Source organism: Salvelinus sp. IW2-2015, linkage group LG37 (genome assembly GCF_002910315.2).
Source record: "Salvelinus sp. IW2-2015 linkage group LG37, ASM291031v2, whole genome shotgun sequence".
Classification (NCBI taxonomy): Eukaryota; Metazoa; Chordata; class Actinopteri; order Salmoniformes; family Salmonidae; genus Salvelinus; species Salvelinus sp. IW2-2015.
Window position 1 is genome coordinate 13,258,754 of NC_036876.1, and position 12,739 is coordinate 13,271,492.

Below are 12,739 nucleotides of genomic sequence, written 5' to 3' on the forward strand. Positions count from 1 at the left end.
GCGGCACAAACAATACATTTACATACACATCAAATAAGATGTAAATACCTTTAATAAAACGCAGTGTAACAAAGGAAAATAATCCAACAAAAAAAGCAAGTTGATAACATTTACAACCACAAAATAAAAGTAAAAACTGTACAACTCTAAACATCTGGAGCCACTGCTATTTTTTTGGTAAATATTTGTTTTATTAATTCACTGTTCTGTGATGAAGGGAATATATTGAGTGACGGGGAGGGAGAAGGGGGCTGTATAATGTGATTGTTTTTTTCCCTTCTCAAATACCAGTGTAATCTTCAAACACACATGTATGCATCAGTGTGGCAGGTGAAGTATTTCACCACTGCCACTACAGCAGTAGGAAAGGACATTGGGGGGAATTTTCTAAACAGCAGGTAGTTATTTATACAAGATGTCGTAGTGGCCGGGTCTATAGAGGAGAAAGACACGAGGCTCGCTGCCTTCAGGAAAGACGTGGTGGTTGACGGTGCCCCCCTCACCCCGGTCCATATACTCCACTAGGATGGACACGTTCAGGGCCTGGGCCAAGGCRATGATGTGGATATGGTCACTTTCTTTAGACATGGGCTCCACCTCCTGATAGTAAACACACAGAGAACAAACAAAGTGTTTGAGTTTGGGGACTTGTTATGCAACTCTAGATGATACTGGAATGTACATATGCAAGAAAAAGTACAAGTTGGTCCTTTTGGCAGTAGGAATGAGACAATATATCCACAGGAAATTATAATTGCTTCCGGTGATAGAAATCTGAACACACTACCAGCGCTTTGAAAAGTTTATGCAATTATACTTTCCTGTGGATATAGTCTCACACTCCTACAGCCAAAAGGACCAACCGCACGGACAACCGGTAAAGTATGTGAACATTTCATTTTATTCAACATTCTGGCTTGTAGATGTCGAGAGAAAACTTTCCTRATTCAAATGCTCATTTCTGCCCGACGTAGAATTTAATGCAATTCAACRTCGGGGTTCCAGGCAACTTGAGCGCTAGCTTATTGCCTTTAACATCCTCAGCAATACAGTGCCTTCAGAAAGTATTCACACCCCTCAACTTTTTGATGTGTTACAGCCTGAATTTAAAATGGATATGTCACTGGCTTACACATAATACCATATGTCAAAGTGGAATTGTGTTTTTAGAACTGTTTGCTAATTAATAAAATATGAAAAGCTGAAATGTCTTGAGTCAATAAGTATTCAACCCCTTCGTTATGGCAAGCCTAAATACGTTCAGGAGTAAAAATGTTCTTCAGTCTCAAAAGTGTGCAATAGTGTTTAACATGATTTTTGAATGACTACCTCATCTCTGTACCCCACACATACAGATAATTGTAAGGTCCCTAAGTTGATCAGTGAATTTCAAACACAGATTCAACCACAAAGGTTTTCCAATGCCTCACAAAGAAGGGCACCTAATTGGTAGATGAGTAAAAAAATAAAATAATTGAATATTCCTTTGAGCATTATTAATTACACTTTTGAGAGTGTATCAATACACCCAGTCAATACAAAGATACAGGTGTCCTTCCTAACTCAGTTGCCGGAGAGGAAGGAAACCACTCAGGGATTTYACCATGAGGCCAATAATTAAAACAGTTAGAGTTTAATGGCTGGGGAAAACTGGGGAAAACTGATGATGGATCAACAACATTGTAGTTACTTCACAATACTAACCTAAATGACAGAGTGAAAAGAAAGAAGCCTGTAAATAATAAAAATATTCCTAAACATGCATCCCGTTTGCAATAAGGCAATAAAGGAAAACTGAAAATGTTTGGCAAAGAAATTAAGCTTTATGTCTTAAATATGTTATGTTATGTTTGGGGCAAATCCAACACAACATTGCTGAGTACTACTTAATATTTTCAAGCATGATGGTGGCTTCATCGTGTTATGGGTATGCTTGKCATTGGCAAGGACTAGGATTTTTGGGGGATAAAAACAGAATAGAGTTAAGCACAGGCAAAATCCTAGAGGAAAACCTGGTTAACTCTGCTTTCCAACAGACCCTAGGAGACAAATTGACCATTCAGCAGGACAATAGCCTAAMACACAAGGCCAAATATAAACTGGTTACAAAGAAAACATTGAATGTTCCCGAATGGCCTAGTTACACTTTTGACTTAAATCTGCTTGAAAATCTATGGCAAGACTTGAAAATTGCTGTCTTGCAATGAACAACAACCAACTTGAAAGAGCTCGAGGAACTTTAAAAAKAATAAAAATAATAATATGCAAATATTGTACAATCCAGGTGCGCAAAGCTCTTAGAGAATTAACCAGAAAGAATGCAAAAGGTGATTCTAACATACTTTGACTCAGGGATGTGAACACTTACAGTATCAGTCAAGTTTGGACACACCTACTCACTCAAGGGTTTTTCCTTTATTTTTACTATTTTCTACATTGTAGAATAATACTGAAGACATCAAAACTATGAAATAACACATATGATATCATGTAGTAACCAAAAAAAAAAAGTGTTTAAACAAATGTTATATTTGAGATTATTCAAAGTAGCCACCCTTTGCCTTTGACAGCTTTGCACACTCCTGGCATTCTCTCAACCAGCTTCATSACGTAGTCACCTGGAATGCATTTCAATTAACAGGTGTGCCTTGTTATAAGTTAATTTGTGGAATTTCTTTCCTTCTTAATGCGTTTGAGCCAATCAGTTGTGTTGTGACAAGGTAGGGGTGGTATACAGGAGATATCTATTTGGTAAAAGACCAAGTACATACAGTTGAAGTCGGAAGATTACATACACCTTAGCCAAATACATTTAAACTCGGTTTTTCACAATTCCTAACATATAAGTAAAAATTACCTGGCTTAGGTCAGATGTCAGAATAATAGTAGAGAGAACTATTTATTTCAGCTTTTGTTTCTTTCATCACATTCCCAGTGGGTCAGAAGTTTACATACACTCAATTAGTATTTGGTAGCRTTGCCTTTAAATTGTTTAACTTGGGTTAAATGTTTAGGGTAGCCTTCCACAACAAGTTGGATGAATTTTGGCCCATTCCTCCTGACAGAGCTGGTGTAAATGAGTCAGGTTTGTAGGCCTCCTTGCTCGCACACGCTTTTTCAGTTTTGCCCACAAATTTTCTATGGGATTGAGGTCAGGGCTTTGTGATGGCCACTCCAATACCTTGACTTTGTTGTTCTTAAGCCATTTTGCCACAACTTTGGAAGTATGCTTGGGGTCATTGTCCATTTGGAAGACCCATTTGCGACCAAGCTTTAACTTCCTGACTGATGTCTTGAGATGTTGCTTCAATATACCCACATAATTTTCTTGCCTCATGATGCCATCTTTTTTGKGAAGTGCACCAGTCCCTCCKGCAGCAAAGMACCCCCACARCATRATGCTGCCACCCCCRTRYTTCACGGTTGKGATGGTGTTCTTCGGCTTGCAAGCCTCCCCCTTTTTCCTCCAAACATAATGATGGTCATTATGGCCAAACAGTTATATTTTTGTTTCATCAGACCAGTGGATATTCCTCCAAAAAGTACAATACTTTTACCCATGTGCAGTTGCAAACCGTAGTCTGGCTTTTTTTATGGCGGTTTTGGAGCAGTGGCTTCTTCTTTGCTGAGCGGCCTTTCAGGTTATGTCGATAAAGGACTTGTTTTACTGTGGATATAGAAACTTTTGTACCCGTCTCCTCCAGCATCTTCACAAGTCCTTTGCTGTTGTTCTGGGATTGATTTGCACTTTTCGCAAAGTACATTAATCTCTAGTCGACAGAACGCGTCTCMTTCCTGAGCGGAATTACGGCTGCGTGGTCCCATGGTGTTCATACTTGCATACTATTGTTTGTACAGATGAACTTGGTACCTTCAGGTGTTTGGAAATTGCTCCCAAGGATGAACCAGACTTGTGGAGGTCTACAATTTATTTTCTGAAGTCTTGGCTGATTTCTTTTGATTTTCCCATGATGTCAAGCAAAGAGGCACTGAGTTTGAAGGTAGGCCTTGAAATACATCCACAGGTATACCTCCAATTGACTCAAATTATGTCAATTAGCCTATCAGAAGCTTCTAAAGCCATGACATTTTCTGGAATTTTCCAAGCTGTTTAAAGGCACAGTCAACTTAGTGCATGTAAACTTCTGACCCACTGGAATTGTGATACATTGAATTATAAGTGAAATAGTCTGTCTGTAAACAATTGCTGGAAAAATTACTTGTGTCATGTACAAAGTTGATGTCCTAACTGACTTGCAAAAACTATAGTTTGTTAACAAGAAATTTGGGGAGTGAGTTTTAATGACTCCAACCTAAGTGTATGTATGTAAACTACCGACATCAACAGTATGTCAAGAACAGTTCAAATAAGCAAAGAGAAACGACAGTCCATCATTACTTTAAGACATGAAGGTCAGTCAATCAGGAAAATTTCAAAAACGTTGAAAGTTTCTTCAAGTGCAGTCGCAAAAACCATCAAGCACTATGATGAAACTGGCTCTCATGAGGACCGCCACAGGAAAGGAAGACCCAGAGTTACTTCTGCTGCAGATAATGAGTTCATTAGAGTTACTGCGTGAATCAGGCCTTCATGGTTGAATTGCTACAAAGAAACCAGTACTAAAGGACACCAAAAAGAAGAAGAGACTTGCATGGGCCAAGAAACACAAGCAATCTGTTGTTTGGTCTGATGACTCCAAATTGGAGATTCTTGGTTCCAACCGCCGTGTCTTTGTGAGATGCAGAGTAGGTGAACGGATGATCTCCGCATGTGTGGTTCCCACCGTGAAGCATGGAGGAGGTGGTGTGATGGTGCTTTGCTGGTGACACTGTCAGTGATTTATTTAGAATTCAAGGCACACTTAACCAGCATGGCTACCACAGCGATACGCCATCCCATCTGGTTTGCGCTTAGTGGGACTATCATTTGTTTTTCAACAGGACAATGACCAAATACACCTCCAGGCTGTGTAAGGGTTATTTAAGCAAGGAGAGTGATGGAGTGCTCATCAGATGACCTGGCCTACACAAATCACCCGACCTCAACCCAATTGAGATGGTTTGGGATGAGTTGGTCCGCAGAGTGAAGGAAAAGCAGCCAACAAGTGCCCAGCATATGTGGGAAATCCTTCAAGACTGTTGAAAAAGCATTCCAGGTGAAGCTGGTTGAGAGAATGCTAAGAGTGTGCAAAGCTGTCATCAAGGCAAAGGGTGGCTACTTTGAAGAATCTCAAATATATTTTGATTTAAYACTTTTTTGGTTACTACACGATTCCATATGTGTTATTTAATAGTTTTGACGTCTTCACTATTATTCTACAATGTAGAAAATAGTTTAAATAAAAACCCTTGAATGAGTAGGCGTGTCCAAACCTGGTACTGTACATCAAACCATGATATAATAGGTCATATTATATCATAATATTACAAATAAAGAAAACCCTTGAATGAGTAGGTGTCCAAACTTTTGACTGGTACTGTATGTAAATATTATAATGTATTATAATGTATTATAATACATTTGCTACATTTTCTAAAAACATGTTTTCACTTTGTCATTATTGGCTACTGGTGTATATTTAATCAATTTTGAATTCAGGCTTTAACAACAAAAATGTGGAAAAAGTCAAGGGGTATGAATACTTCCTGAAGGCACTGTATATCTCCCTTATTCTCTGATGTTCCATAAGGAACCCACCTGCTGACAGAACTCCCTGACAGAGCGTCCCCCCTCGATGAAGTGCTGGAAGAAACCGTGCTCCCTCTGCAGGTAGCCTGAAGTGAGCAACCGCAGGTACACCACGATGTAGTCTGACACGCTCTGGTCTCTGAAGGAGCCCAACAGCTCACTGAGTCCTGGCTGCTTCTCACACAGCTCTAACAGGTCCATGAACTAGGGGAAGAATAAACAATAATGTTCAGTTTGGTGATGCTTTTACGTCAAGTGACTTAAAAGTTGTTAACATGTTCGGTACAGTGCATTTGGAAAGTATTCAGACSCTTTCCTTTTTCCCACATTTTGTTACATTACAGCCTTTTTCTAAAWTWKWTTWTTTTTTTTTATCCCCTCATCAATCTACCCACAACGACAAAGCGGAAAACGTTTTTTTGAAATTTTTGCAAATGTATTAAAAATAAAAAACAGAAACAACTTATTTACATAAGTWTTCAGACCCTTTGCTATAGGAATGGAAATTGAGCTTAGGTGCATCCTGTTTCCATTGGAAACATCCTTGCGATGTTTCTACAACCTGATTGGAATCTACCTGTGGTAAATTCAAATGATTGGATATGATTTGGAAAGGCACTGTGCTTGAAAATTGTAATGTTTGTGCTTTTCTAATAACTAATTTCTGTGTTCTAGTCATGTGCTTTTCTAATAAATGTTTTCTATGTTCATGCAAGTGACTGACTGAACGCGTCCTCACTATCAGTAGCTGCAATTTGGCAGTATGCCCAGACCTTTGTTTTGAGAACAAAAGATATCTTAGTTTCAAGGTCTCAGCTTAGAGAGAATAAGCCTCGTGAGGTATTGGTCTGTCACAAGTCATGAACCAGTATGGGTCGGTCACACGAATGAAACAAAAACGTTGATGATKAATKAATTATGCTAAATCATGCAAATATAAACTTGTCTATAACTCTGTGAATAGCCGTATATAAGACAACCTCTGGGACTGCCCCAGCAGAGCTCCTGATTGACATGTGTACTATGGTGCATTGAATTGGTTGGAACCTCTCCAGCGCATTGATAATAAAGGATGATTCATTTAAGATTGACTTAGAGTGTTCCCGGTGGTAATTTCCACGACATGGTGGTTCATTTCCACGACAGCACACACCTGACTATATAAGGTCCCAYAGCAGACAGTACATGTCAGAGCAAAAACCAATCCATGAGAGCACGCTTGGAGTTTGCCAAAAGGCATCGAAAGGACTCTGACCATGAGAAACAAGATTCTCTGGTCTGATGAAACCGGTGGTGGAAATTTCTAACCAAAGAGACTGTAGATTCCTCAAACAGCAACTCTATAAGAGTTGCAAAAATTGAGCAGTTAACAATCCACTCAACAGTGCAGAGTTAAGAGCCCAACGAACAGAGTTGGGTCTCAGCTTTTATAGAAAAGTCCAACCTTGTGTATGTGTGGTAGTTAGCATGTGTGTGCAAACAACGGTTGGGAACATAGTTTATAAGAGGCATTTAGCTTTTCTATGCAGATTAAGATAGCTGACATTACCACAGCTCACACTAGTCTTCTGTTTCGTCCTGCAAGTTTCCACACAGATGAGTTCCTACAGATAGTACAAACGGGATGTCACACTGCAGTCGCACCCAGATCTTATCTGTACGCCCAGACTTATCACTAAGTCACAAGACAAGACTGCACCAGCAAAAAAAAAAAACACTAGCATATGACAATGGACAATCCTCTGAGTGAAAACAGCATAGTATGTCTAAATGTAATTTTCCCACTGCAAACCAAGATTGAACTCTTTGGCCTGAATGCTAAGCATCACATCGGGAGAAAACCTGGCACCATCCCTACGGTGAAGCACGGTGTCAGCATCATGCTGTGGGGATGTTTTTCAGCGGCAGGGACTGGGAGACTAGTCAGGATTGAAGGMAAGATGAACGGAGCAGAGTACAGAGAGATCCTTGATGAAAAACTGMTCCAGAGCACTTAGGAGCTCAGACTGGGGTGAAGGTTCACCTTCCAACAGGACAGCAACCCTAAGCACACAACCAAGACAACGCAGGAGTGGCTTCGGGACAAGTCTCTGAATGTCTTTGAGTGGCCCAGSMAGAGCCCWGACTTGAACCCAATCGAACATCTCTGGAGAGACGTAAAAATATCTGTGCATTGATGCTCCCCATCCAACCTGACAGAGCTTCAGTGAATCTGCAGAGAAGAATGGGACAAACTCCCCAAATACAAGTGTGACAAGCTTGTAGCATCATACCCAATAAGATTCAAGGCTGTAATCGCTGCCAAAGGTGCTTCAACAAAGTACTGCGTAAATGGCTGAATACTTATGTGAATGTGATATCAGTTTTTTCTTTTTAATACATTTGCAAACATTTCTAAAAACCTGTTCTGCTTTGTCATTATTTTTATTTTTTTTCACCTTTATTTAACAAGGTAGGCCAGTCGAGAACAAGTTCTCATTTACAACTGCGACCTGGCCAAGACAAAGCAAAGCAGTGCGGCAAAACAACACAGAGTTACACATAAACAAACGTACGGTCAATAACACAATAAAAAGTATATGTACAGTGTGTGCAAATGCAGTAAGATTAGGGAGTAAGGCAATAAATAGGCCAAAGAGACAGAATAATTACAAGTTAGCATTAACACTGAGTGATAGATGTGCAGATGATGATGTGCAAGTAGAGATACTGGGTGCAAATGAAAGCCAAAAAAATATAATAATAACAATATTGGGATTAAGTAGTTGGTGTGCTATTTACAGATAGGCTGGTACAGGTAATTATATGGTATTGTGTGTAGATTGATGAGAGGGAAAAAACTATTTAATCCATTTTGAAAAAGGCTGTAATGTAACAAAATGTGGAAAAGTCATGGGTATGAATACTTTCCGAATGCACTGTATACAAAAAGTGTACAAAACATTGAGACTCTTCTAATATTGAGTTGACGCACCCCCCCCCCCTCATCCTGGTCTAAAAGCATTTCGTAGTATTCTGTACGCAAATCTGTGACACTTTATTTAGTATGCTTTGTTATGTTTCGTATGGTATGTATTCATTTATGGATATCCATCATCCATTTTGTATGGTATGATACGAATTGCAATTCGTACAATATGTTACGAATTTGCAAAATGTATGACACGAATTCCAATTTGTTGGTGTTCGCTAAAAGGGGTTAAGGTTAAGGGTAGCTAACATGCTAAGTAGTTGCAAAGTAGCTAAAAATAGCAAGTAGTAGTTCCAAAGTTGCTAAAATGCTAAAGTTGTCCGTGATGAGATTCAAACATGCAACCTTTGGGATGCTAGACTTACGTGTTATGCGCCCACCCATCCACTCTGACCAACCACCCTACTTTTTGTTTTTGTACAAGTAACCTTCTGTCTTATGTAACCATACCAAACRTAACATATCATACTAATTGAGTATCCCGGATTTAAATTTACAATGTTACGTCTAATCTATGAGACAAGGTTGCCCCCAGACCATCCTCAATTCCTTGGGGCATGGACTCTACAAGGTGTTGAGAGCGTTCCACTGGGATGCTAGCCCATGTTGACTCAAATGCTTCCCACAGTTGTGTCAAGTTGGCTGGATGCCATGTGGGTGGATTATTATTGATACACAAGGAAAACTGTTGTGTGAAAAACCCAGCAGCGTTGCAGTTCTTCACACAAACCGGTGTGCCTGCCACCTACTACCGTACCCTGTTCAAAGGCACTTAAACATTTTGTCTTGCCCATTCACCCTCAATGGCACATGTCTCAATTSTCTCAATGCTTAAATCTTTCTTTAACCCGTCTCCTCCCCTTCATCTACACTGATCGAAGTGGATTTAACAAGTGACATCAATAAGGGATCATAGCTTTCACCGTGTCAGTCTATGTCATGGAAAGTCCAGGTGTTCATCCTGTTTTGTATGCTCAGTGTATGTCATGTGTGTGAACTGTCACCGTTGTTCACGTGGTGTACAATAAGAGGGAAGCAACTCACAGTATTGTGGAAGTCTTCAATGGTGAACTCAGTGAAACCCTGGTTGACCAGGTCCAGTTTGCTCTTTGCTGCCACTGCTTTGAACCTACAGAGACAAAACATTGCATCGGTATTCAGTGCCTATTAATGCAGCAACACTAATCATATTGCATCCATCTATCCTATTACATAGTCTGCTCTACCGACCATCAATGAGCTAAATGCACTATGGAGGTGTTATGTTACCTCTGCAGCTCTTTGCTGTCTTCGAGCAGTGATTCGAGATGTGAAAAGCCAAACGCTCTGTAGAAACAGTTCCCGTCTGGTCGCGTCTTACGAATATATGAGTATTTTTTGTGTAAATCCTAAAAGGAAAAAAAAAAAAAACAGAGGCATAGAGTAAACACAATAATTATGTCACCATTTCTAACCCTCATTGGTTTTGTGATCGTAAGGAACCCTTTCGCCTTAAACCAGTATGAAGTGATGCGGATTGAAATCCTGTAATTGATCAATTGTGTGGTTTTACTGACCTTGATCTTGAGCTGATAAATGGTGTCTTCCGCGGCATACTCTCTCTGCAAAACTGACAGCTCCTGTCTGTCTGACACTAAAAGGATGCTTGTTGCGATCTAGATACACACACACACGGACGTTTCATACTCATAGACTTATAGAAACCAATATAAAACAAGAACACAAGTTGATCAAAATCACGTGATGCAAAAGTATGCATTCCTCGTGCCGTTCAACCTTCTCCACAGCCGACTTATGTCAGTCTAATTCAAAACCTTCRCCTACATATCATCAATGCCTATTCAAGTGTAAAATCTCTCACCTCCTGCTGAATTCTGTCCTGCTGTGCCATAATGGCCTCATCATAAGCAAGACAGTTTACTCCTCCAGCTGGAGAGAAGAAAACAACACCATAGACGTTTTAAAACAAGTAACATGACAGTTCATTCGCAGAGAGTGAAGTGCAATGGTGCTGTAAAAAAAAAAAAGTTAACCCAAATTCTGAATTTAACGTCGGGAACTAGCTGGTCATGGTTATTGGATTAGCTGTGTCAACAACACAGCGACGGGAAGCATATTTGCAAAATCGCACTTTTTAATAACAATWGCTGGTTACGTAATTTATACCACAACATGAAATTGATGACAACGTACATGTAGTTTAAGCAAATGTTGTYATCACATATCCGTCTACCATTTGGTAATCATGTGGTCGGCATCGGACCATATTTTTGGAACAACTAGGTTGAATTGATTAGTTAGCAACTAGCCAACTATCCTATTTCAGTTATRGCGTCAATAAACATTTGACAACCAATTGAAATCCGGCAAAAATATACTGTGAATGAGATACTACATTATGTCACATATAATGCTTAATGGTATCACCTTCATCCTCCAAAAACTACAGGTCGAAAATGCGTTTCTTTGTGTGTGATTTGAATGCTTTGGCCTCCCCTATTGCCCTCTCATATTCATGCAAGCAACATGTTCCTCAACTGCTATCACTAGATTGCCTAACAATCACATTACCCCCCCATAAATAACAATGCGCTGATAGCCGAAGCCGGTTAGATTTCTGTCATCTTTCGTTTTGATGTTGTTTCACTCACCCTCCATCTCTCCCTGTGTTGTTTCCTGCTGTTGCTCCTGCGCCATTTTAGCTGTAGAATTGTGTTTCCTCTGTCTCACTGACCTCATTCTAAACTTCCGGGTCCCAGCACAGCAGCTGGATCTTTCTCTCTGACAAATGCACATAAATGCAGATATCACACATATTTAGAACGGGTCATAGGTTTTCTGTCTCAAATAACTCGATTTTCTATTACTTGCAATGAATGTGTTTGAGTGAAAAGCTAATCCAATTTTATATTAATCATCAAGACCCTTCTCTTTCTCAAATGGCTCATTTCCACTGATGATTTAGTCCAGTGTTTTACCCAAAACGCAGACTTTTGTTTTCATCTAAGTGGGCCACCCGGCACATTTGTCTCACTGGACCATGGCTCCAGCGTACCTGCTTACTAGGAGCCAAAGCACGGCCCTGGGTACTTTTCAGCTTGCAAGCCACAAGTCTGTAGTGTCAAACTCCTGATTGAAACAACACTAGAGCTTAACATAAATTGGTGAAATGCRACCCAATGATGTGGGGGTGAGTCTCAATGGAAAAGCACCAAAACACTTGGGTCAGCGCATGTGCAAATGACCTATTATATCATGGTTTGATGTACAGTACCAGGTTTGGACACGCCTACTCATTCAAGGATTTTTATTTAAACTATTTTCTACATTGTAGAATAATAGTGAAGACATCAAAACTATAAAATAACACATATGGAATCATGTAGTAAACAAAAAAGTGTTATAAACAAATCAAAATATATTTTAAACTGAGATTCATCAACGCCACCCTTTGCCTTGATGACAGMTTTGCACACTCTTGGCATTCTCTCAACCAGCTTCACCTGAAATGCTTTTTCAACAGTCTTGAACGAGTTCCCACATATGCTGGGCACTTGTTGGCTGCTTTTCCTTCACTCTGCGGTCCAACTCATCCCAAATAATCTCAATTGGGTTGAGATCGGGTGATTGTGGTGGCCACATCATCTCATGCAGCACTCCCTCCCTCTCCTTCTTGGTCAAATAACCCTTACACAGCCTGGAGGTGTGTTTTGGGTCATTGTCCTGTTGAAAAACAAATGATAGTCCCACTAAGCGCAAACCAGATGGGATGGCGTATTGCTGCAGAATGCTGTGGTAGCCATGCTAGTTAAGTGTGCCTTTAATTCTAAATAAATCACTGACAGTGTCACCAGCAAAGCACCCCACACCATCACACCACCTCCTCCATGCTTCACGGTGGGAACTTCACATGTGGAGATCATCCGTTCACCTACTCTGCGTCTCACAAAGACATGGTTGGTTGTAACCAAAAATCTCAAATTTGGAGTCATCAGACCAAAGGACAGATTTCCACCGGTCTAATGTCCATTGTCATGTTTCTTGGCCCAAGCAAGTCTCTTCTTCTTATTGGTGTCCTT

General features: G+C 40.1%; 1 protein-coding gene across 1 annotated transcript; it reads right to left on the reverse strand.

Annotated features, from left to right (window-relative positions):
- Positions 1-34: 34 nt before the first annotated feature.
- On the reverse strand, positions 35-11,428 carry LOC111960361 (ubiquitin thioesterase OTUB1). Its single transcript, XM_023982340.2, has 7 exons — positions 11,312-11,428; positions 10,522-10,589; positions 10,217-10,315; positions 9,930-10,048; positions 9,705-9,789; positions 5,699-5,893; positions 35-600 (listed from the first exon to the last, which is right to left on the reverse strand). The coding sequence occupies exons 1-7, from the start codon at positions 11,397-11,399 to the stop codon at positions 403-405; spliced, it is 852 nt and encodes a 283-aa protein (XP_023838108.1). The 5' UTR covers positions 11,400-11,428; the 3' UTR covers positions 35-402.
- Between the last annotated feature and the right edge of the window lie 1,311 nt (positions 11,429-12,739).